The 25,394-nt window shown below is 44.0% G+C and overlaps 1 protein-coding gene across 2 annotated transcripts in view; it reads left to right on the plus strand.

Annotated features, from left to right (window-relative positions):
• Nucleotides 1-25,394, plus strand: part of LOC148333035 (FRAS1-related extracellular matrix protein 2-like) — a 71,239-nt gene that overhangs the window by 17,561 nt on the left and 28,284 nt on the right. Inside the window, exons 3-7 of one of the 2 annotated variants that reach the window (XM_088300667.1) lie at nt 10,894-11,040; nt 15,718-15,782; nt 15,870-15,948; nt 18,529-18,654; nt 20,069-20,320. In XM_088300667.1, the coding sequence (XP_088156793.1) occupies nt 10,894-11,040; nt 15,718-15,782; nt 15,870-15,948; nt 18,529-18,654; nt 20,069-20,320 (669 nt within the window). Of the gene's footprint in view, nt 1-10,893; nt 11,041-15,717; nt 15,949-18,528; nt 18,655-20,068; nt 20,321-25,394 lie in introns of both variants that reach the window. The other variant, XM_088300666.1, reaches the window with a different exon arrangement.

Below are 25,394 nucleotides of genomic sequence, written 5' to 3' on the forward strand. Positions count from 1 at the left end.
TCCCACTTCTCGGCACGTCTAAAAATATGCGACAGCCTCAAAAACCGTTCGGATATTCGAGCCGCTGAACGGAATTGTTGATAAAAAAAAAAAAAAAAATCCGTTTTTCAGTCGCACTTTGCCGAGGAGCTCTCATCTGATGACGAGCAACGTAAGTGAAAGGCAGTCATGTTTTGTGTTCAAATGCAGCGCGTGGCCCGCAAATGATATCTTGCTTTTTAAAGAACAGATGGCAGCAAAGGTCTTAATAAAAAAAAAAAGAAAAACTCCTTTTAACCTGCACGGTGTGCTCGGTTTGCCGATGATCAAGCCCGAGCCCGATGAATGCATCCACTTGGACGGCCTTGACAGCCCAAAGAGCTTTAAAACGGATTACAACAAGCCGTCAGTCCGTCCAGTGCCAGGCTCAACTGTTAACAAGAAATCACGTCTTACCATACCTGTTTTGTTTTTTTTTTTTCCCTCATCGCTTTGTTTTCACAAGCCGACTTTCTGCTTTACGACAAAAGGCAAACTCGAAGAGTGTGGAATCACGAAAACATGAAAAGAATAAAAGTCGATGAATTCGAAATAGAGTCGAGCGAGTCCTGCGCCCCTCAAACAGTCAGCGGGCCTTTCCAAACTCAGACGAGATTTGATATTCTCGTTGTGGGATGGCCGCGTCTCAGTGCGCGGTCAACCGGTCCCTTCTTTGTGTTTGTGAGGTTTGCTCGCACGAGGTCGCCGCCAGTTGTACCGTCACAGCGAATAGGAAATATGTTTGGGACGAATGCCAACAATCACATTTGGAGAGAAACGGAATACGTTTTTAGGAAAAAAAAAAAAAAAAAATAAATAAAAAAATAAATAATAAAAGAAAAGTAATAAAAAAATATATATTTAAAAAATCACAAACAAAGAAATGCTACGACTATAAGGCGCACCCGCATATAAGCCATTTTTTTTAAATATTACATAATAATACGATGGCATGTGGCCTGACCAACCTTTGACTTATTGAAATAAACGACAGTATTTGTTGACTACTTCTCGTCTAGACATTGTGAACGTGAAAAGACTTTTTTTTTTTTGCTTTTCCCAAGTGGGTATAAACAAGTGTGTGTTTTCGTGGAAAGCAAGCAATTGTCTCGGTGGCCCCAAATATTTGAGCAAGTTGTCTGTTTCTGCACTTTTATCCAGACTCCCTCAAGAGAAGCTCATTTCAGAGATTTTCAAAACCGAGACTGTTTAACGTGACGTTTTTATTTGTTCGTTCAATCACATTTAATACTTTGTCAATGTCACATTTTTTAGTTAAACAAACAAAAACACAATTGCCTGAAGCGGAATGACGTGATAACAAATTTGAAGCCAGTGTTCCATGTTTTAAATGTGAAAAATGAAATCTGAATTCAATTCAAGCCTTCAAAATGGTCAAATTGGAAGTTGCGCATTAAAAAGAAAAAAAAAAAAAAGCAGAGGTGGGAAACCTGTCCTCCTTGGCGGAGGTACGAAAAAGAGTCCAGAGTCCATTGGGTCCCCTTCCCCCACAAGAAGAATGTCAACTCAACCATGTCTGGGCTTATCCAACTTCTAAGAGTGACGAGTTAAAAATTAGCCTGCTAAAAGGCAACGTGACGACAAAAACTGATTCCAAAATTGAGCTGACCACCGTCAGTAATTTTTTTTTTACAAGCATTCTTCACTTCTATTTATTTATTTATTTTATAAAATTATGAAAGTCAAGTCACTGTCCTGCTTGACAAGTTTTCTTTTCATAAAAAGATGTTTTTCTCTACTTTTTGGCCTGAAAGTGGTGTTTTTGGTGAAACCAACTCATATTTATCATTTCTACTACTGATGACTAAAAAGTGGAAAAAAAACATTTGATCCAAACTTTTTTTTTTCCTTGTGAAACAATATATTCCAGTTCTTTAAAATGTGTTAAATCACTGAAAAATGCTTGACAATATGCATAACTTTGCTTTAACTCATTTACTGCCATTGACGGCTAAAGACGTCAACGATCCATTTTTTTTTTTTTTACCCTGCTGGTGTTGAGTGAGTTCGATTTAAGGATTTGCAGTGTGGGAAGCGAAAAAAAAAGAAGGCGTGCAGCAGGTCTGTGTCAACAAGGCACTTGTGTTTGCCTGCTTAACTCTCCGAGTCGTCACCTGAAGCCGTTTTAATGAGAGCATAATTGTTGTGGCATACTAACGAGGTTATCGGTGGCCAATGAGCCGTGGGCGGGAAAAGTTCTGTCAGAGCGGGGCTGCTCACTTCCACTCGGCCAAGTTACCCTTCAGGGCATGTGAGGGAATAGAGGGGGGGGGCATTTAATTTGCACTTATACCTTCAAAGAGGGGAGGGCGCGTGAGGTACAATTTCACAGATAAGGCAATAACTCTGCAAAACGTCTGCACGCCTCTCACGTTCAGCCTCGCTTCTACGCCGAGCTTTTGTTCTCGCAAAAAAAAAAAAAAAAGCAAAAATCCTATCTGGCACGTTTTCAATGCGAAACTGATCTCATTCTTCGTTCCTCTGGGCTTCCGCTGTCCCTGCGTGAGACTTTTCTTGTGTGTATTTTATTCCATGTACGCACACGGTGCGGCGTGATCTCCCAAAAGCTTTTCGGAAACATTTGAAACGTGCGTTGTGTCGCTCCAGCTTGTTATTTGACACGCATTTATTGACGTTAATCACTCCACCCTTTGAACCGGCCACAGCGAAGGGCCGATTTTCCAATTTAAATCAGCAAACAAGGTGCACATGCTGTCCATTCTGTTGCTACTCGAGGAAAAAAAAAAAAAAAAGAAGAATTGAATTTGGAAGGAGCCGATGGGACTGAGATTCGGGTTCGGGTTGAAAATTTCCCAACCTAGAGTTTGTTTTGCTGCGCACCCTCGCACCCCTTTGCTCGCAGCGTTGTGATTAGATTTAGGTTCCGACATCAGATAACACCAATGTAGGTCAATTTTCGGCCGGCAGACGCTTCGCGGACAAACGTAGCAGATTTTGAGTTGTCTTGATGCATCGGAGCCCGTGTGGTGTGACGTGCTCAACGACGGGTCGTGTGGCGTCTGGGAGGCTTCACGACCACCAACCACCACTAAAGTCTGAAGCGTCACGAAATTTTCTCCTTGAAAAACTCACGTCCGGATGTCATGGTCAGGTTTGGTCAAAGGACGACAGCTCCGTCTTGAGGTTCGGGTCGGAAGGTTTGGATTAGGAACTCGTCTGTCTTGCGACTTGGAGTTTGCTCTGCTAATCTTGCATCACATAATACAACAAGCAGACAATAAAACGCCCCTAAATCCTTTGGAGATGTTCTTTCCCGCTCATTTGAATGAATGCGAGGCGGCCGGCTTATCTTCGCCAGCCAGCTTTGTGTTCCAATCGAAGGCCTCCTTTCAGCGGCCGCAAACAAAGAAGCGTCGCCGGTCGTTTAACAGCGCTTTACCTTTTCAGGCAGGAATTGTCGCTCCTTGGCCCTCCTCGTCGCCATTTTGCAAGTCACGATGGCGAAATGCAAGCCGACGTTCCGCGTTCCAAGCCCGGACGGGAGAACGGATGGTATTAGTATGGCGCTCAGGACGCTGCGGGGCCCGCGTTGCGCTTTTATATTCAACGGCGTCACGTCGCCGCGTTCTGCAAACAGTCCGCCATTATTTGCTCTGACAACAGAGCAAATATGGTGCGCCCGAGGAGGGGGGGGGGGTCAAGGAAAAGCGGCCCCCCTGCCGCCATCTTGTTCAAGTCCTGCCAAGCTGCCTCCTTGTGCTGCTTTGTTTTCTCACACCACCTCTTGTACCTCCTTGTCGTTGCTTTTCTTTTCACTCGCCCGAGCTGCCGAGTGGAAGTCCATTCATACACTTTGCAATGAAGTCTGCATTTTTGTATTAGTTGAGTAAAGAAGTCTTTTGTGTTTTTCGAATGAGAACAAAATGATTGCTACTTTTTCAGGACATATTGACTTAGACCTTCCAGAAATGGCGGGAGGGAAACAATCCAATGTTATGGGGTCTCTGTACAGCATAGTTGGCGGTGCAAAACACCTGTGATGAATGAATTATATTACTGCCACCTACAGGACTGAACTGGAACAACATGATCTGCAATGTTTTTTGGTTTTTTTTCCACGAGATTGTCCGCCTTGTTGGCGGTCCAATAGATTTTTATTGCTCTCTGTCACGCTCATGATGTCTGCTCACCAGTCACAGAGCTGAACCTTTCGCCAAACTTCCGAGCAGAAACTCAGCTAAGTGATCAATGCGTTCACAGCGACACAGGAGATTAGGACGCGTTTTAATTTCTCGCTTATTATCCCGCCGAACACGAGTTTCTGCAGTCAAGGTGCGGGGGGAATACAAATGATTCAAAAGCGCCATCTGAAAGCTGACGCTGACGATTTGATCTTTGCGCCTCCTAAACGGGGATTAGTTCGCTTCCACGTCGACGCGCGGACCTAAAAGCAGGATATTACTTTGGAATCCGTCCGCTCATATCTGAACCTAATGTACTCTAACGATGTACTCATCACAGGGCTCGACTCGTCAGCTCGCCTACTTAGAGAGGAACATCTTGCGCTCCTGGCTGCGAATCAGCAAGGCAGCATTTGCGCCCGTCGACTCGCATCATCCCCCCGAGGTGCTGTGAATTATTCCTCACAACAATCGCTCGCAGGCAAGCGCGATTGGGATCAAGCGTGAAATCCCGCCGTGTGTTGGCGTGAAGTCGCGAGCGCAAGAATACGCCTCGGCGCTGTTTTCATGTCTGTCGAAGCGTTCGGCTAAATCGACGTCTCGTGTTTCCTCGATGACCTGACAAGCAGCCTCAGAACTTTCCTGACTTTTATTTGGTGCGAATTCTTTGAGAAGACAAATTAGGCCATTCCGAGGCAGCCACGGAGTGCCAGGACGGGTCGACCTTTCCTTACAATCGCCCTCGTACACCGTTTCCCTTGCCTCGGAAGTCTCCTAGGACACACATAAAGGAGGCCCGTTTGAAATAAGAGCCTTGGGAATTTCCTTCCGACTGCTGTGCTCAGTCAAGGGCTTCAACTTTTTCATCCTGGAAACTCTAAAGAACGGGCACTAGTAGAATCTGCTGCGGGAATCGTTACGGTTGCCAGGTTTAATGGCAACAGGGGTGTATAAATTAAATAAGGATTTACCTTAATTAATGGAGCTGTTTTGAAAGTACGTGCTAGAGATGTTCCAGAGCCGCACGTCCAATTGGTGAAAATACATAATATGGGAAAGCCATTGAAAAAAAAAAAATAAATTAAAAAAATTATATATATTATTGATATATTTTATTTTATTTTCTTTTAATGGTTTGACCTCATGTATCGGAAATACTGCAAGTGGTGTTATGGTCTGTGTGTAATGTCAAGCGGTGGGGCGGTCATGTGACGTCGGTGAGTCCGCGTGAGTGTCTGGGCGTGAGCTGTGGCTGATTGTCGGTGTGGTTTGACATATTTTTATGCGGAAAACCTGCGTAAATGGTTGTTGCTCTAATCTAATCTTTTTTTATGAACGTGATTGCCAAACGCATGTACAATCGGAGCGGAAGGCAGCGTCCACTCCAGATGCCACTTCACAACTGCAACTCCTTTACAAATCGTACCCTGCGCGCCTCGATGCGCCGCTTCAATTGCCGGCCAATCAAGTCGGCTGTGTCCACACCCACAACGGCACAACATGCCTTTTTTTTAAACGCGCCCCCGTCCACTTGCACCACTCTACAAAAATATCAAACCATGGTCTAGCCTGCCCCTGCGCACATTTAGACCTCGCCCCGGCCCGACTTGCAGCGGTCACGAAGAATAGAGCCTCTTTATAGCGCTTGTGCTTTTTATGATCCTTCTATCATCCTTCTCATGTACGGAGGGGCCAAAGCACCTCCACTGCGGCGCCTCACATGTTAATCTCAAAGAACTCGCCCCGCTCCCTCTAAGCCTCGCATGCCTCCCTGACCTTACCTTTTTTGTTCCGAGGCGCCTCAAGGACCTCCAGGGCCGCCTGGGAGTGAGCAGATCGCTTTGGGGGCCCCCGTGCGCTCTTTACGGCACGCCGCGCTGGATGCTGGAAAAAGGGGGTTTGGGCTGCCTGAAATGATTGCAATTGGAAATCTTTTCGACTCCCCTCTCATTCTCGCCGATACAAGGCTCGGGGTGATTAGACCATATAGCTCCGTCTCTCTCTTGCTTTCATTCAACAGGATTATCTTATCCCCCTCCACCTTAATTAGAATGCTGAAAGGCATGCGCGCGCGGTCTGGTGCTTTATTGAATCAAAACATTCCGTCAAAATATAGCCTAGGCTGGGATTAGCGGCAGTTAGTATGGATTTGATTTCAATTGGAATTTAGACTTACTATTATTACTACATACCACGATAAAGGTGAAGAATAAATTCTCCGGGCGGCCATACGTGATGATTTCATGGGTTAGAAATGAAGCAAAAAGTACGGCACCTTGTGTGAGCTCCGTGCGCTTTCTTGTCATGCTGGGCTATTTTTACGACATTCATTAAGTCATAAAGCCAGGCAATTGGAAGGAAAGCCTTCAGCAGCGATGAATGGTGGCTGAGCTGCGCAATGTTTATTAAAGTTAGACTCTTGGCTCCGCCCACATTCAAGAAGGATTCAATCCTGCGCAATTTGGCCAACATGCTTCTAATTTTGTCTCATTTAACTCATTCACTACCCGCCAAATAAAATCTAAATGGATCTTTGACGTCTTCAACCGTCAATGGCAGTAAAAAGTTAAATGAATTGAAATCTTGTAATTCATGTTTTTTCTTGCGCTGCACGATATTGGGGGGGAAACATGCCATATGCGATATCGATATCGACTACAGCGCCATCGATATTATTGCACTTTTAAACATCCAGCTAAAGAAATGACATTCAAATTATCTAATCAAAGAAGTTCTTCCAATCAGGGCTCAAAAAGGATGAATTTTTATGCTCATTTCATATTCCACAAATGTAAAATTAACCAGAATACACACACTATATATATATATATACACACGCGAGTCATGTGACTCAATCCAGTGGCATAGAAATTGCAGCGCGTCTCGATTGGCATGGAAGGCTCACGTCATGAGCATCCTTCATCATCCTCAGGCAATTTCTCCGTCAACTAAAACGTCGGCCTTCGTCGCCAGGCGTGTTTACACTTCCTCCATCAGTGGCGCGCATCGGCATTCACGCGTCGCACTCGACTATTTATCACCTGTCACGGCAACTTGTAAGCATGCGAACGCCATTTGAACGTTCAGTATTTTTAGACGTATTGTTTCTGTTCAGCCGCCGTCCCAATTTATCCGGCCCAATCAGCCCGCCCGACCAACGGCCAGACGAAAGGTCCGTCGGGGATGCTCGACCATGACCAAATAAGGAGCGTCTGCTAAGTGGTTGGGGCGAGGGAGGGAGCCTGGCTTTGAGGGGAGGGGGGCTGGGGGGGCTCCGAGCTGGCACGGCCCGGGACCCCGCATTCTTTGGCCCGCTCTCTAAAGGATTCTGTCGCTCGTCATCCGCCCACCGTGTTAGTGCACGGAGTTCACGCTCTGCACTTTTGTGCTGGGGGGGGGGGTGCTTAACAACAAGGCAGATTAAGGTTAAGGTGCATGAGGAACACGCAGGGCCGTGTTACTTTGTGCTTTGGGCTCTCCTCCTATGCTGCAGGTCAACATTTTTTTTTTTTCAAGAGTTAAAAAGAATTTCCGGGGTATGAAACCGACTGGAGTTAGAATCGGTCCATTTTTCATAGCTGGAGTTTATCTTTTGGGGAAGAGGTGGGGTACACCCTCGACTGGTTGCCAGCCAATCGCAGGGCCATGAAGACAAACAAGTACGGTATTTTATGGACTATAAGCCGCAACGTTTTTCCTCGATTTTGAACCATGCGGCTAATACGCGGGTGCGGCTTTTCTGTGGATTTTTCTTTCTCTATAGTTCAGAAAATACGAGAGTGCCGTTTAGAAGAACTCAAAGTTGTGCTCACACCTTTTCTGGACCCTCGCCCTACGTGTAAATGAGATCAAATACCGTCTACTACAAATGAATGTCGTCGGCATGAGATGGGAAGATTTGCTTTGACGGCAGGTGAGGTCATGTGAGTTTTGCAGCCGACGCTCCAAATGCAAATATGGCTCACAAAGCGCCGGTGAAAGATTAACGGCGAGCTCGACGAGGTGGCCGTTTCCAGTGGACTTGACTGCTTCTCCTCATTAGAGAGAAACCCGGAGGAGTGAAGAAGAAACCAGAAATGTGGAATCCCCGCTCACTTAACTCGCTCGCCGAAGGCCACTGCAAACTAAACTCAAAGTTAATGTTTGCTCATCTACTGAGTAAACTTTTAACATCAATTATTCTTTACATTATTTTGTTGGTTTTAACCATTTTTTCCTCCAGGATAATAAGTCGATTCCAATTTTTCCATTAAAAATAACTAAATATATTTTTTCCTATATTTAAACTTGATTAATGATGATTTCTGATCAGTGATTTGAGTTGCGAACGTTCTCATGGAATTGAATGGATCTCGTAAGTCAAGGTTCGAAGCGTGAGCAGATTATTTTGAGCCATGACTTCGTCTACGTTGCAATTTGTGTATTTTCTTGGCTCAGCGAGCGATTTGCAATGTGCTCACATTTTGCTAATGTGAGCGCTTAAAAAGGGTCCTAAAAAAGTCTTTCTTGACTTCCTTAAGCCGCCTGCGCTTATCCTGGTGTGAAGTCCTGCAAAGTGTGTGAATTTCCATTTGTCCATTACCGCTGCTCACTTTCTTCACGACTCAGCGATCAAATATCAAATCTGCCGCGTTTTACCAGTGGCCTTTGCTGCTAACATTAATCCGCATGGGGGGGGGGGGTCCCCGTCATAGTCGGGTCACTTGTTTTCCGTGGGTTGACTCTTGCGGAACACACAGGGAGCCCGGAATCCACCACTGAGTTTAAGGTTTTACTTTGTTAATGTCAAACTAGACGTCCTCCGCAATGGCGACTCGATGGATAATAGCGACACATCAAGCCCAAGGCGGCGTCGGTCTGGGTAGAAAAGCATTAAAAGCCGAGTGAAGCGTTTAAAAAAACCCCAAAAAAAACATTTTTTTAAAGGGTGAAGGTGGACGGACAGAAAGACAAATCGACCCCTCCGTGTGACAGCTGAGACGCTCGCAATTGGACGCCGATGAATTTGCACCCGATGAACCGGACGATTCATAATAGCTGTCATTTGATGGCTCAGCGAACATGGAAAATAGCTATCAAGACCCAAACTCAAGAAAAGGCAGCTCTTTGCAAAATGATTTATTCTTCGATCCCTGCCTGACTCGAGTTTTAGTCCAATTCACCGTATTGGATGTTAGTATTTGCTAATCACAATCACCATTCATCTCTCTCTTTCGGGAGAATGTGATTTGTGGATTTTTTTTTTTTAATTATTACTAAAACAATAAAAATCGCGTGTTAGAATGCAGAAGACCCTTCTATCGACTGTTTGTGTTGGAGTCTTCCCGGACGTCGTACTGTTGTAAAATGTGATTGGCCAGTAAGCAGCCAATCAGCGTTAGCCCTAGTGTCCGACCTCTGATTGGTTAATAATCGTGTAATAATTGTGGCACAGTTGTCTAGCGTCAATCAGCATTTTGCACGCGTAGAGGAGAGAGAAACCGTAGGCGTAAAACCTATTTTGTGCGAACGCGTGGTGGGTCTTGTACACGCGAAACTCATTTTGGTATGTACAAAACATGTTTTCGTTCCCGGTATTTGACATTACGCTTACTTAATTGTGTCATAAATCTACCGCCATACGTGAGGGAGCGTTCATTATTTGTATTTGGGTGTCGTTAGATTGTCTTGGCTTGGTGAGCGCAGCCGCCTCAAGGGAGCTGTTGAAATGATTTAGAAACACGTCCGCGCCGCATTTGCCCTTTTTTTCCCCGATAGTATTTATTTTTTTCACTGCCCGGGGAGGCACACAGGTCAAAAGGAAAGAAATGGGAGTAGGTTCACACTCGTCTAAACACGCTTCACTGCTAATAGAGCACTCCGTGTCAGCATCTTGAGCAAGCACGCCGGGAGAGGAAATGGAAACAGTTGCGATGTGGCGGATTTACTGACCGGAACATCCAGGTCGGAGTTGGGATGAGGCTGGACAACCCCAGTCATGCTGAACACAAACAGTGCGAATCTACTGAACCTTGCGATGCTTCTTCTTTCGAACTTTTTTCCAAGCTGCCAGACGTCTCGCGGAACGCTCGTACCGAGATCGTCGTCATTGCCTCCGCCAGCAGGCAGCAGCTCGCTGCGTCTTTTCGCCGAGTGTGTGTGTGTGTGTGTCGACTTTTAGAAAGCAATTATTTAGGCTGCCTGCCGGAGCTTGACACATAAAAACATAAAAATGTGATTTATTATTTTTTTTCCCTCTTCCCCCATTATTTTCTATCAACTCGCTCACCGTTGATGTAACATTTCACCTGGTCTGAGAACTGCAGGACGTCAGGGTGCCTCTTTGAAAGCGGCTTCAAAAGGCCCAGATGAATGGAAGCAGTTCAGACGGGAAAGCCACACTGTTTTATCTTAATTAGAAGTGAAGCAGTTGGATCCTCCGAATCCAATGTAAGGCTTGGCCGCCCTTCATACCTCCCACGGATACTCAAAGGGCTCGCAACGTAGTTCTTCAGAAGCGCTTTATCACCGGAGGCTTCCTCCCACCGCCCAAGAACTTGCGTGTAAGGTTCAATGAAGACTCGCAATTCTCCTCCCGGGTGAACGTGAGCGCGGATGTTTTTGTCTATATGTGCCTTTATAATTGGCGAGCAAGTCACCCTCGACCGTAATGAGCGCGAGTGGCGTCAAACATGAATCGATTGTGTTTTTCAAGTCTTCTTTTGTTTCGCAGGCGGCAACAAACTGAGGAACCAGCAATTCCGGCTCAACTGGGCCTGGATCTCGCTGGAGAGGCGACACTACGTGGTGGACGAGGAGCTCAAGTTCTTGGAGGTGGTGCTGAAGCGCCGAGGGTACCTCGGGGAGACCTCCTTCGTTAGTAAGTCGAGAGCCAGAACATTAGGCACACCCCAGTACAGTCACATGTCTGCCCGTACGACGAGGGATCGAACCGTGTTTCACAAGTACTAGTGAGCCTCGGCACAGATTTTACTCGTTAAAAAAGCTCAAGTTGCAAATTTGAAAAAAAAAACAAAACAGACACATTGTAGTAAATCGATAAGACATCTTCCCGTTGGCATACCTGAAAATCTCTCAAGGCACACACACACACACACGGTATATGTATATATTAGAGGTATAAAAAAAACAGGTAAATTCTTTATTGATTTAAAAGATGCGAGTGATTCAAATTGAAGCGAATGGAATCGTTCCACTTTGAAATATAGTAAGATGCGAATCGAGTCTCCTTTTATTAGAGAGATTTATCCCAAAAAGGAAATGGCGCATTAGCGGTACTGACAAGTTCATTCAAATGTATAGAAAAATGAAAATAACACGTCATATGATAACCTTTCATTTTTTTGCTTGTGCTTTTTATGAGCCCCCAAATATTGTCCAACTCCAACACATACACAACCTCGAACCTCTCTCGGCGGGGCGCCATTAACTCTCTGGATGCGCAATCGCGCTCGGTGAACATCGCTGCGAGGGGTCACCCGCTCTGAAAGACGCGCCGAGCAATTCAGCGAAACAAATAATAAGATGCCGGAGACGATTGGAGACGCGTTTACTGTTCGACGTTTACCATACGCACCGCTGTTTTCTTTTTCTTTTTGGCGTCACCATGAAGTGTCTCTAAAGTGATGCCATCATTAAAATGATTTGATGTTAACGTTGAGCTGCCGTGGCATCATTAACAACCTTCTTCATGACTTCACACGAATGCAACGGCTCTGGCGGCACTATGCAAATTTCTGACCTTTGTTCAGCTCGGCAGGCGCCTCACCCCACAATTCCGTCGCCGTTTGAAATACAAAAGCAACTGTCTGCGTGGATCATCAAAAAAAAACGTGTCAGGAGATTACAGCTGACAGTGAGGTGCCAATACGGGGACGAGGTGTGAAATTGAAAAAGCTCACTTCTAATTACTTATGAGGGGAAAAAAATGAAAAGGAACGTTACAAGTGAAAAGACGGCGTGATGATTCCCGTGTGATCGGCTCACAAATGAAAGCTAAACAAGGATGTGTATTTAAAGAACGTGGGCGGAAACTCAAATTGTTTTGATTATCCGGAGCATGGCTCGCTGTTTTATTAATGCTTGCGCTATAAATGAAAGAAATTCCACTTTGAACTCAGCGGGCTTTCTGTATTGAAAATGCGGCGAGGCTCCCGAATGCATCAAAATGCACTAAATTGACTAAAATATTGAGACGTTTCTTCTCATCATTTCCTTAATCAGTCGGAGGTTAGACGAAACAACTTGCTGGAGAATCTTAATTGATTTTTCTTATCTATCGATAGACAGCTTGGACAATTTCAATTTGGTCCGTAAAGACATGCTCGGTTTGTTAACGTTGGTGTGGCAGAACAAACCCATCAAACACTTTTTAGGATGAGAGAAATTATCTTGGACACGCGCCAACATTTTCTTGGAACTTTTTGCTTTAGCGTGCAATCTGTCACAGCTTGTCAGTGGGGAACGTTGCCGTTTCACTTCCACTTCCTTGTGTCTCCATACTTTTGTCCATGTTTGCGTTTATCACAAACTGGATTTTGCACAATATCCCTCCAATAATCCAGACACAATTTTGAGTGGAGTTCCTCAGGGAAATGCTGTGAGTCCACTACTTTTTGACACAAGTTTTAACTTTCCTTGTCCACTTGGTGAAATAAAAAATAAATAAATACATTTGTGTGTAGTTCATGTCACAAACAAGATTTTCCCGACATCCTTTGAAAGCAACAATCAGTTTGACACAATTTGGAGTGGCGCCCTTCACAGGGAAATGCTTTTGGGTCACTCTCCTCGCCTTTGCTACCTGGACATTTGTCCAAATACCTGTCCATATATTGTCCATATAAAGAAGTGGTGGGCGGTCAAGGTCTTCTTTGCTGGCTTTACATCATCAAGAAATCATGATCATATTCTTCACATTGATGTCCTATCATTAGGTGAGAGTTTTTATCCAATCAGAATTCAGCAAGCTCGTGTTGCCGGGCAGATTTCAATACTTTAGCTTGAGTATACGATATAGTGTATTTCATTACCAGACTTTGTACCGCGCCCATCCAAAATCAAACAATCAGTCAGGCACAATTTTGAGTGGAGTCCCTCAGAGAAACATTTTAGGTCTATAAAACTTAAACTCTCCTTTTCCTTGTAACGAGAACATCAAGTCAAAATTGGCTTTGGTCTTGCCGCAGACTTCACAAATGAACGACAATCCCCCTTGTCGAAAGTTGTCCCGGAAGCACGATCTTCCGCTGTCACAGCAGCAGCGAGCCAACCATTTTTTTTGTTTTTTCCATTTTCACATCATACTTTTGCTCTCCATATGGCATACGAGCCCTTTGTGGTCTGCGGCTCTCGTCAGATCAATGAAAAGCGAACGGGCGCAAGTGAGAACAATAAAGCTGCCGTCCGGTGATGGAAAGATCGCAAACGTTGAAATCGGATAAGTCCGAACAATTTTGTCCTTACAAGCCCCTCAACAACCATACAAGCTTTTATGTTGTACATTGCTCACGAGATTGAGCGCAGCCTTACATTACCCAAGAGGGTGATTCACCGTATTGAAAAGAAGACATTTTTCAAACAAAAGGTCAAACATTCGCAGACCCGACGAAATGATCAAACATTTTTTTTTTAGTTTCAACTTGCTTTTACCGCTTGTACAAACAAACACGCTGCCTCGGACAATAATGACTTGAATTATTTCACGTGAATGGCTATCAGCAGCCGCGCTAATTAGGCTGCCTCGCTGAAATGAAGTGGCGTCTCTCGTCGTGATGTTTTGTCAGGCGGGCCGCCAGCCAGCCAGCCCGCCATTAGAGTGCAGCGAGCGTCTGAGTCACCGCCGCCATGCAGGAAGCGTGCTAAAGTTTTCGGATGAGTCGATTCTCCTTGCCAAGTTATCCCCCCCCCACCCTGAGGGGGATGCTAAGATGGACCATCTTATCTCAGTTTGGCTGAGCGGGAGCCTCTTTCTCTCCTGTCTCTACTTACACATCAAAGTCCTTGCTTTCATTTCAAAGAGCAGGTGAATAAATCAGTTAGTCCCCGAAAAAAAAAATAAAGTCAAACGTATGCATTTCCTGTGAGCAGCCTGAGCATCTTTCTTCTACAAGTGGAATTATTTAACATTTTCCTCCTGCTGACAATTTTTTTTGGAGGCCTGAGCCCCAATGGCCCTCTTAAAAATGACTTTTGGTATTGTTAAGATTGCTCTTAGGCGACTAAAATTCAGTCGCAAATTTATCATGCATGTTTTTGGAATGTGGGAGGAAAGCGGAGCACCCGCAGAAAAGTCACGCGGGCACAGAGAGAACATGAAAACTCCACACAGGAAAGCCAGAGCCGGAATCGAACCCACGACCTCTGCACTGTGAGGCCATCGTGCTTACCCAGGCGTGGGCAAACTACGGCCCGGGGGCCACAAGCGGTCCGTTAAACGTTTTAAACCGGCCCGCCGAACTTGATGAATGAAATGAATAAACCTTGTTAATGTTTTATTTGATCATATAAATATATATTTATATTGTTGAAATGCTTTTGTTCACTTTCATTTCAAATTAAATGTATTTATTTTCTCCGATGAGGTGAGGTGACCAAAACAATCCAATCCATCAGCTCCCTCTGTCAAATTTTAGAACCCATTGTGGCCCGCCAATCCAAAAGTTTGCCCACCCCTGCTAGCCAGTCGTCCAACGCGCCGCATCAAATAAACAAAGAAATAAAATAACATGGACCAAAAAGGTGATCACTCGTGCCTCTTATCAACTTAGAAATGAGTTTTATTGAATCGGGCAATCATGACGCCATGCACAAAAATGTCTCACGACCGCAGCCCAAAAACCAGCAGGAAGTCGACCAGTAAAGTTCAAGCTTTAGTTTAGTTTGGTTTGGTTGCTTTATTTGTGCGCGTTTCTGGCAGCCGTGATAATCGCCATGTTTACTGCCAAAGCCCCGTTACATGTTGCGCGGTCACTTCCAAGAGACAATGAAGTCGGCGTGTGACATTTTACCGGCCCCGCCGCTCTCGCCGCCAGCGTCACAGCGACAGTGAAAACGGCTCGCACGCTGAAGGTCAAACACGAGCTCCGGACGGAGGAGATGGATAATTGGCTTCAGCTCGACCATAACCATCTGAGACACGCAACTTGGGACTGAAGATGAGGAGATAACGGAGCAACTTTGGACCAATGGAGGCGCTGGGACTTGGACGGCTTTTATTGATCAGTCTTTTTTTTTATTTTTTTTTTATGACTAGTTCAGCTGTTGAGAAGCCAGTGGCGATTTTATATGACAAATATTGTGGGGCGAGGAACCACTTTACTTTCAGTTCCAACGGCAGCGTAGCCAGCAACACGCCGAAAAAGTGACAATTTGGGTACATACGCTGGTTTCATAGTGACGGCTCGGTTCAATGAACTCAAACTTGTAATAAAACAATTAACAACAGAATATTTCGAAAAGGAACGCCCTCCTTGGTTGCAAACAAAGTCACGCTTCTCTGTACCATAACAGCTTTTTGTTTGTGTCTTCCTCAAAGGCATCGGCACCAAGGACGGGACGGCACTCAAGGACAAAGATTTCCGCGGCAAAGCTCAGAAGCAGGTGCAGTTCAACCCGGGTCAGACCGCCGCCACCTGGAAGGTCCGCATCCTGCCAGATAACGAGTACGAGGTGTCCGAGACCTTCCAGATTGTCCTGTCCGAGCCTGTGATGGCCGTCCTTGAATTCCCAGAAGCCGCCAGCGTGGAGATCGTGGACCCTGCTGACGGTCAGTCACTGGATTTTTTAAAATTTTATTTTTTTTGTCATATTTAAGTTGTCTGTTTTCTAACATCTAAAAAGAACTTTAACATGTTGTAAATCACTAAAGTAGTGCTTAAAGGAATTTCAATGAAGTCAAGTTTTGGAATTTTTATTTTTCCAAATTTTGACACCATTTTACCCCTTTATTCAACAAATGAATATCGGCTTCAAATATCGGTTATCGGTTATCTCCATGACTACCAATAATCGATATCGGTGTATCGGCTCTGAAAAAAGCATATCGGTCTGTCTCTAGTCTTTTCCACCGCATTAACGTTCTTACGCAGATTGTGGCGTTGTTCCTAATGAAGTGGCTGCCTTTCCGAGTGTAACCCAGGATATTCACGGTGAAGTGGAGTTTAACGGCAGAGCCATTTTCAAGCACTTACCGCCAAAGTGTTTCAGGTCAAATGCATTGTGTGCAGGTGGGACGACCTCGGCCCTCGCAATCATAGCATATACGCCGTCGGTCGAATGCAAAAAAAAAACACTCGGGAGTGAGCAGCAATTACACACTAGAGTGCGTGTGGCTTCTCCGTGGGGGCTTCATGCCGCAAAATGACTAAAGCCAAAGAAATAACAATCGGATTTTATGGAAAGTGTGGGACGGGGACTTAGTCGAAAAGTCATCAAAGTGTGTGACATCTCAAGGAGAATCCTGACTTTGGCCAAGGACTTTAAGTTAAGCTTTCAAAAAAACGGGGATTAACTTGGAAAAGTCTTTGGTCCGGCTGGCCGAGGGCACGGGAACGCTCGTTGAAAGTAGCGCATATTCAACGGGGAATGCGCGTCCCGGTCCAAAATTGAGCATCAAAAGGATTTTGTCTCCGAAAGATTATCCTGAGTGATTTTCCCGCGCTGAAAATGGTCAGAGCCAACAAACGTATTTTTTATGTTGGACCTGCTCGAAATTGACCAAATTTTCTCAGGACACTCGCTGAAGTTGTTGCCGGGTGACTGGTTGTGTCGAGTCAGAAAATGTCTGGAGCGCTAATGTGTACCCCGCTCATGCCCTCGCAAGAATCAAATCATTGTGGAGAAGAATGTAAATCATAATCAGGCCACATTTGAGGCGGGAAATGTGGGGGAATGGCTCGATTTAAAAAAAAAGAAAAAAAAAAAGCCACGAGGAAGTTCAGATAACCGGCGCCGCTTTTGCATGTGCAATAAATCTGGGAGCGATGCGCAACAACAACAAGTGAACAGTTCTTCGGTAAACACGAGTGCCGAGATGGGGAAAAGTGCAAGGTATAAATATGGATAAGCAAGTCTCCGGGGACTTCGCCGGCTGGAAAAGGCGGGATTGGCTGTCAACAATTTATGCAAATGAGCATGTTCAGTTCACCGGGCCTCTGGTGGACAATCGCCATGCAACATGTCAACACGGGTTGCGTGTCATCTTATTATTTTCTTCAATGTGTTTTGGCAGCTCAAGGAAGAGAAAAAGAAAAGCTTTTTTTTCCTGTTTGTTGGAGGTGTTGCGTGTTGTCAAGGTCCCGTTCATGTGCACAATGACGACCGAAGCCCACACAAAAGGGAAGCAAAGCCGTTGTGATTGGCGTGCTTAATAAAGCCTTTTTTTTTTTGCTTGTTTTTTTACCAGGTTTCAAATTAAAATGTCTGTGACAAGCTTTTGTCAAACTGTCCCCTGGAAAAAGAAATGACATCACCTGAGTGTGCACTTTTGCTCACAATTACTGTATAGAAGCCTTGCGGAACTCAGCTATTTTGAGGGGGCGGTCCTGTCTCATGAAAACTGCTTTTGTTACCTTGACGACCAAGGAGCAGCAAGGGGTGGTTCAATTGGTTTTAACAGTGTCTGTTAAAATGAGCCAAAAATGACACTGGATAAGAAATCTTTTTTTTTTTTATTTTGTATTTTTTTTGATGGGTCAGAAATGCAAGTCGACTCTTCTTGATGATTTTTGATTTTTATTTATAGGTTTATGGAGAAAGAGAGAGAGAGATTACAAGCTTGTATTTAAATCAAATAGTAGTTGAAAAATAGGACTAATTATTATTAATTATGGATTTTTTTCTTTGCGATTAATTAACTCATTCATTGCGATTAATTAATTAAAAACTGTAACATTTAACTTGACAGCACTAATATACCGCAACCCGCTCACTGAGGACCACTGATATCTAATATTAAGATATAGACTTTAAAAAAAAAAAAAGTCTGCTATGCACGTGGCGTCCATTAGCACGGCAAGAATACCGCGTGAATGCTGTTGAAACGTTGTACTGCTGTCCAGACAGTCGACCGTATGAGCGGGCGTGCCGCCGCTACCCGCTCCATATTAAAAGTGCAAGTTTAGAACGGGAATGAAATTGAATCATGAAGACGCCTTTTTCCTTTCATGCTGGGAGTAAATGTTCCGTTGGTGTGTGAACTCCACGTTTTGCATTTAAATGACTTTTGGCACCCCTAATAGTTCATTGCACGTCTCCTTCACTTCATCACGCTCAAACGAAATATATCAAGGGATGTGAGGACGACTTGAGTTTCCTAACGCTTCATTTTACGCCCCCCCCCTTTCAGAGTCGTCCGTGTTCATTCCGGCTTGCTCGTACAGCATCGAGGAGGATGTCGGCGAGCTGATGGTGCCGGTGAGGCGCAGCGGCGATGTGGGCCAGGAGCTCATGGTGGTCTGCTTCACCCAGCAAGGTAAAAGAAAGGACTTTTTTTTTTTTTTTTAATAGCGTACAAGCTACAATTTGTGCTTCTGGCTTTCATTTTTTTTGTTTTTATATTAGTTGCCTTTTCTGAGAAATTATTTTCTCGTTATAAGAAATATTTCACACGTTTTCTGCAAGAGTGCCTTCGTGAAAACTGGCTCCACTATTAACTCGAGAAATAAGCATTCAAATTTCATAAACATTTTTATTGTTTAATGCATTTTAAGTAGTAATTGACTTGTTTTTTTTCTGTAACGTGACAATTTTACAGATACAAATAATGATTTAAAGGGAGCTAGCGTCCATTGTTACGCGACCTGATTGTTGCGTAACAATGGACTTTGTATTGTCTAAAACAGACTCTGGCACGCTAACTTCCGAGAGTAATAACGTCTTCCAAAGGTTTTCGGGCATAAAACCAGCAAAGTCGGCCTGGTGACAATGTTGCGGGACACATGAGGAGCATTAAATAAAAGCAAAGCCATAGAGGCAGACATCCCGCCAGAACATAAAAGGAAATAAGAAAGAGCAGAACAAGCTCCTGTTCTGTTCATTCCTTATGCGGGAACACGCTGGTCCAATTTGACCCGGCGCTTATTTAATTACCTCAAAGTAAAGAAAGAAGAAATGAAAAAAAAAGAGAAAAGAAATCTCATTTATAACTCCAGTACTAAGCAAGATGTGAAATGAACCATTTTCATTATTAAGCAGAAGATTTTTGTACGTGTATCCATGAAATGACCCGCAACATGGCAGGAAGTTTAAACTTGAGCAAAAACAAATTTTATTTGCCACTCTCTGTTGACTGAAAATGACATCGCAGTTGCTCAGGTAACGACCAATCACGGCTCACCTGCTTAGTGAAGCTGAGACATGATTGGCTTGAGCAACTGTGATGTCACTTTCAGTCGACAGCGAGTGTCAAAATGGCCGCCCCCTGGATTTTACCGCTTAACTCCCAAAAGAAAATATTGATCACAATGTCGTGTTTTGACTATCGGGCCTTTAGAGAACATATTTTTGAAAAGGAAATTTTTGGGTTGACGTACCCTTTAAACTTGAAAACGTAATAATGAGCCAAAAATGAAATGTATATTTTGGAGATGAAGTCAAATTCACTGGACCATCTAAAACCGAGCTGCGAATGTATGAATAATGTTCCTGGAGGAATTTGACCTGGGGCAAATTGTATTATCGAAAAGTGTTAGAAACGGGCAAAAAAAGAAAATCAGACCGTTATTAAATGCATTCCGAACCATTTCATTGCAAATTTGTGAAATGAACTTGACTTGATAATGACGTGTTTGGGCAAAAATCAAAGTGGAATCTATTGACTCCTCCAAGGTCAAAGTGTGAACCGAGCCGATCATTACCGGTAATTACCGTGTTTTCGCTGGCCCTAGTGTCGGCCGCTGGCACGGTGCCCACCAGCGTGCTGTCCTACTCGGACTACATCTCGCGGCCGGAAGACCACCGCAGCGTGCTGCGCTTCGACAAGGGCGAGGTGGAGAAGTCGTGCCGCGTGATGATCATCGACGACTCGCTCTACGAGGCCGAGGAGAGCTTCAACGTCACCCTCAGCATGCCCATGGGGGGCCGCCTGGGCGCCCGCTTCCACAGCGCCAGCATCACCATCGTACCCGACATGGACGACGGTAAGACCTCAAAAAAAAAAAAGAATGTTCTTCCACCGAAAGAGAAAAGCGTGCTGGCTGCTTGAGCTTCTTTGAATTTTGTATTGCATCAGCATTGCCTGCTTCAGCCATATTAGCATTTTTCTTTGAAGTTTAGCACTGTCATCATTTAATGCCATCCCCTTTCTGCCAAGATTTTCATTTGGACTACAGTGAAAGTGATATAATTGTGTTATTTGCTAAGAAACTCCGTTTTTTTGTTAGTTTTTTTTTTAAGCAGGCCGAAGCTGCTTTGGTGCCCTCTGGTGGCATCTTGTTGCCAAGACTAAGTTGAACTGAAAGGAGGAGCTTAATTTCGTCAGGCCGCAGCTTTGTCTAATATAGAAAACGGCTTTACCGCCATTTGGTGGCATTGAGAGGCAATTACAAAGCGTTTCGTGTAGGCGACAAATCGAGTGGACGTCCGCATCGTCGCAGTTCGGGAATCACAAATTCGCCCGTTTGTGCTTTTTCAATTTTTTTAATTCTATTCTTCCAGCTGGAATTGAAAACATAGATCTTATTTTATTTTATTGGATTATTTTTTCTTCAAATGGCAATATACTATTAAGAGTAAATCTGTATGAAATCAAATTGCTGCCGACGTGTCTTGGGATCGTATATTAGGCGACATATTTCTGGTTTTGTTTATTCATATCGACAATCAAAATCACTTTTTGGGTGACCTCTACACTTCGCAGAAATTCACATTACATTTTTCCATTTGTCCACCGGATTGCACGATTAGTTTTGCCTTTATGCAGCAAAACATCCACCGATTTTCTTTTTTCTTTTTTTTTCCTCTGTGAGGGTGCTTTGCTTCTGAAGTGTGCTGCCATTGATGCTGGGGTGTGTGTGTGTGTGTGTTCACAGTCAAGGAGAAGAGCTCGCCTCACGGTTTTGGTTTTTGATGTTGCAAATACGAATAGTCTTGATGGTGGCGCTCATTGCATCAGAGGTGCTTTTTTATTTATTTAAATTTTTTTTTAGCATTTGTGCTTGAAATATGGCGAGGTGTTGTCAATTTAGTTCCGTTTCCTTGATAGCTGAATGTAGCAGGCGTCACGGACATTTTGTCGGCCTGGAATGAATATACAGTAGGTCAAGCACGCCAGCAGATATTCACTTTCCAAAAAATCTGTGATGTATGCTCCGTAAATTAGCAAAGCTACACAGCAAACGACACTTTTAGACGTAACGAGTAAATAAACGTTAGATTGAAATGAACCCAAAATAAAGTTGAACATAAACTAATATAGTGCTTTAAGCTGACGTTTCAAATTGGACCAGTGCAACTTCATATTTGTCCAACAGGTGGCGCTACTTTTTCCCATTCGAAGAATGCAGCAAAAAAAGCCAATTCACCAACAAAGGGTTAACATTTTCACATACTGTTTCATATTTTCAGTCATTTCCGGGACGCTGACTTTTTTTTTTGTCACAAATAACGTCAAATAATGTGGCTGCCAATCTCTGAGTCATCTCGGGTCTAATCAATCCTAATCTATTTTTTTTTTTTTTTTTATGGGGAGAATTTTTTTCAATTAAAGATAGTGGAGTTCCGTAATGGCCGCTCACCCCAAAACAAAAAATCCAATTAATATTTGATGTTTATTTTCAGACTAAAGTGGAAAATATATCCGTACACACATTTCAATAAAAAGTAGCAAAAAGTGTAACGGCCATCATTTTTTCCCTTTGATTGCAATTCCGCAGCTCCTGATTGCAATCAGATGCTATCGCCATCATCCAAAAGCGAGCCCGCGAAAGCCAGATAATCGGCGTGATGATGCAAAAGCAAAGTTGGCGCTGCGCCGTCAATGCGAGTTGCCAGAAAGTCGTGATCGGCACAAACTCCGTCTTCTCACTGCGGCTTTGCTGGCTTGCATTCAAGTCGCTACCTGCGGCACAAAGCCGCCGTCTGGCTAGCCAACAGGCTTCAGACGGCGGAACAGGTTCTCATGGAAGTCCAGCTCGGAGTGGATTTGTTTGACCTACTTAAGTCGCGAGGAGGAGGGAGGCGACGTGACGGGAATGCCACGTCGGGTGCAACCTGAGCGCCGTTGTGGCCTCTCAGGACAGCCGCTGGCGGCTTTTTAACGGCTCAATTTCAACTTGGCCGAGTGTGTCGACGTAACACATCGGAGACATCAGTCATTTTTTTTTTCTTGTCGTTATTTATTGTTTTGTTTGTCCCCTTCTTTTCTTTTATGGCGCTTAAAAAACAGCACAAACACTTAATGGAATTAAAAACTCCACCGGGGTCGCTATTAGTTTGGGACTTTTTTTTTTTAGGGAAGAAAATGAAAGTGTAAGATCGTATCGACAGAAGCATCGCCCGCATACTTTTAGCCATTTTGCTACCTGTGATGAATGAAGCTGCAATTCATTTGATTTCTTTGGCATCGTGGCTTGGAAATGTCCTTTTTTTTGTTGATTCCGCTTCTGAATGGAGCTTTGATCGTGCTGATTTGTGACGCTTGGAAGTGAACGACGGGAGCCTTGGCGCCAAGGTTGTTTGCGGCCGACACGTCACTGCTAATTTAATTGGCCCGTATTGACTCGCACATTACAACACGAGACAAAGATAACGACATTCAAACATTTTCCCTCACTGGAGAAAAATTGGACGATTTTTGCCTCAGTTTTAAAAGTTTTTATTGTATTCTTTATTTTGATTTTTGCCATTGATCTTATTTCAAGCACGCTCGAAGCTATACAAGGAACTAATTAGTTGAAATAACAGGCGCCGACAACTTTGAAGTGAAAAATCTGTGATGACATCATCGTTTGGTCGACTAGTGGCAACGACGCTAACTGCATTCAAATTTGCGCAAGGGTTTCTGGCACAGTGCGGCATGGTGGACGACTGGTTCGCACGATGGCCTCACAGCGCAGACGTTGTGGCTTTTATTCCGGCTCCAGCCTTCCTGTGTTGAGTTTGCATGTTCTCCCCGTGCCTGCGTGGCTTTTCTCCGGGTATCCGGTTTCCTCCCACATTCCAAAAACATGCACGGCAGGTTGATTGGACACTCTAAATTGTCCCTAGGTATGAGTGTGAGCATGGATGGTTGTTCTTGTGTGGAGTCCGCTCGGCGGCACAGCTCTCTTTTTGTCTAAATGGCTCTTCAGATATTTGTATGAAAAACGTCTTGGCTACCTAAACAAAACAATCAAAGAAAATCCAATAAGTGTCGTGGGAACCGAACGTGCCTTTTTGTGCAACGTCACCACTCGTCACTTCACAGCTCTCTACCGCAGGGCCGAGGATGAGTAAGGCTTTCGTTACCGTGACAATCAGGAGCCAGCCGAGGCAAGGGGGTTGCAACGAGGTAAGCGGCTGTTCGTCGTGCGGTGGCAGCCCGGAATGTTGAGAAAAGAGGCGCCCGTAAAGAGTCAAATCATCTGGTGTATTTTCACTCATGGGAGCGGCACTTCATCACCGGGCGAATGACTCTCGTCAATTAAGAGTAACGGATCGTGTGCATGTGGCAAAAACCTCGCTCACAGACACATTTTCTGGCACGCTCGCAAAAGATGGACCGGGTTGCGTAATTTCACACTTGATGGGTGAGGAGGCACTCCAGAGACACTCGAGCACACATTTCGTTCCGCTCGCATTGGCCCTTTGTTGGAAATAAACCGTAGTTTGCTAATTAAATGAAATTTGGACAATTAGTACAGTAAGGCTCCCTTATGCTGCTTTTAAGAGGTACAAGCTTATTTTGCCAGACACGGAGGTAGAGGTTTAACATTTTACTAGAAAGGTTTTACGACGGTCCTGATGGCTCTTGTCAGGCGACACAAGAAGTTGCGTCCAGTCACGCTCAGTGAACGCACACGTGGTTAGTTTTATTTATTTATTTTTGCATATACATTTGGTCACAGATGATTTTTTTTGAGGGGGGGAACCTATTCTCCATTATTTGCTGCTCACCTATTTGCTGTTTTTGTGCTCAAGCCAAAGCCACGTCTAATATAAAAAAAAAAAAATATATATATATATATATATATATTTGGCACCATCTTTTGGCATTTTGGTACGTCCTTTTTGAAGTTTGGGGAAGTGTTTTTGATACAAATATTTACTGTAAGAATTCCTTTTGTACTGCTAAATTTGTCTCATCAAGTGGGTGCACAAAATCAAATCGTCTGAATTCTACAGCATTTTTTTAAGTAGATAGTCTTCTTAAAACAATGATCTAGATCCGGATGATTTTATTGCACGCAACCACTTGACGAAATCAAACTGAATCAATTAAACAGAGCATTTTTTTCAGTGTGCTCGCTGTTACGTTTGCCCCACAACTTCATTCAAAGCATGCAGCAAAATTTCACTTTTTGCTACGTCTGTCACGATTGATGTCAATTGTAAAGGTTCCCCAATTGTCATTTTGAACCCATGCATCACCATTTCAACATGCTATTTTTTTGACTTTTCATTTATTTTTTTCGATTGTTCCTCTCTGAGTACGTGCAGCCGCGTGTTCCTGCATCCAACTTTGCATGGTTGGATGAAAAACAAAAGAACTTTTGTCTCTCGTGTCTTGCAACTCTCCCTGTTGGTTCATTAAAACAAAGTGAGGAGCAATTGACTTTTGTCTTCTTCGCGCTCAATCAAAGTAAGGCCAATAGACTTCTCTTTTGTCTTGCTTGTAAGGTTGGAAGGGCGATCGCCGCGAAGTAAGGACTACTTTGTTTTAATTATGTGATGAGCAATGACTCACAAGGCAGCGAAGACAAAACTTGATCGTCGTTTCCGCTTGGCATTTAGTCAACACTTTTACATTGTGAGCGCTCATTACTAAAAAAAAATATATCTATATATATATATTTTTTTCTAATTTTATTTTATTTATTTATGTATTTTTTCCTCAAAAAAGAGTTGCCACAGCTTATATGCAGGTGCCCTTTATATACGGTAAATCAGGACCAGTACCATATCTGGCAGGGCCACCAAATCCAAAATGTTAGACTCTGGATTAATCGTCAGCAGGACAGTGATCTCTCAATCGCACTTACTTTATTTGAATAAACCGATGAGCAAAGACAGATC

Source organism: Idiotropiscis lumnitzeri, chromosome 7 (genome assembly GCF_059441095.1).
Source record: "Idiotropiscis lumnitzeri isolate Australia: NSW breed Sydney's pygmy pipehorse chromosome 7, RoL_Ilum_1.0, whole genome shotgun sequence".
In the NCBI taxonomy this organism is placed as follows: domain Eukaryota; kingdom Metazoa; phylum Chordata; class Actinopteri; order Syngnathiformes; family Syngnathidae; genus Idiotropiscis; species Idiotropiscis lumnitzeri.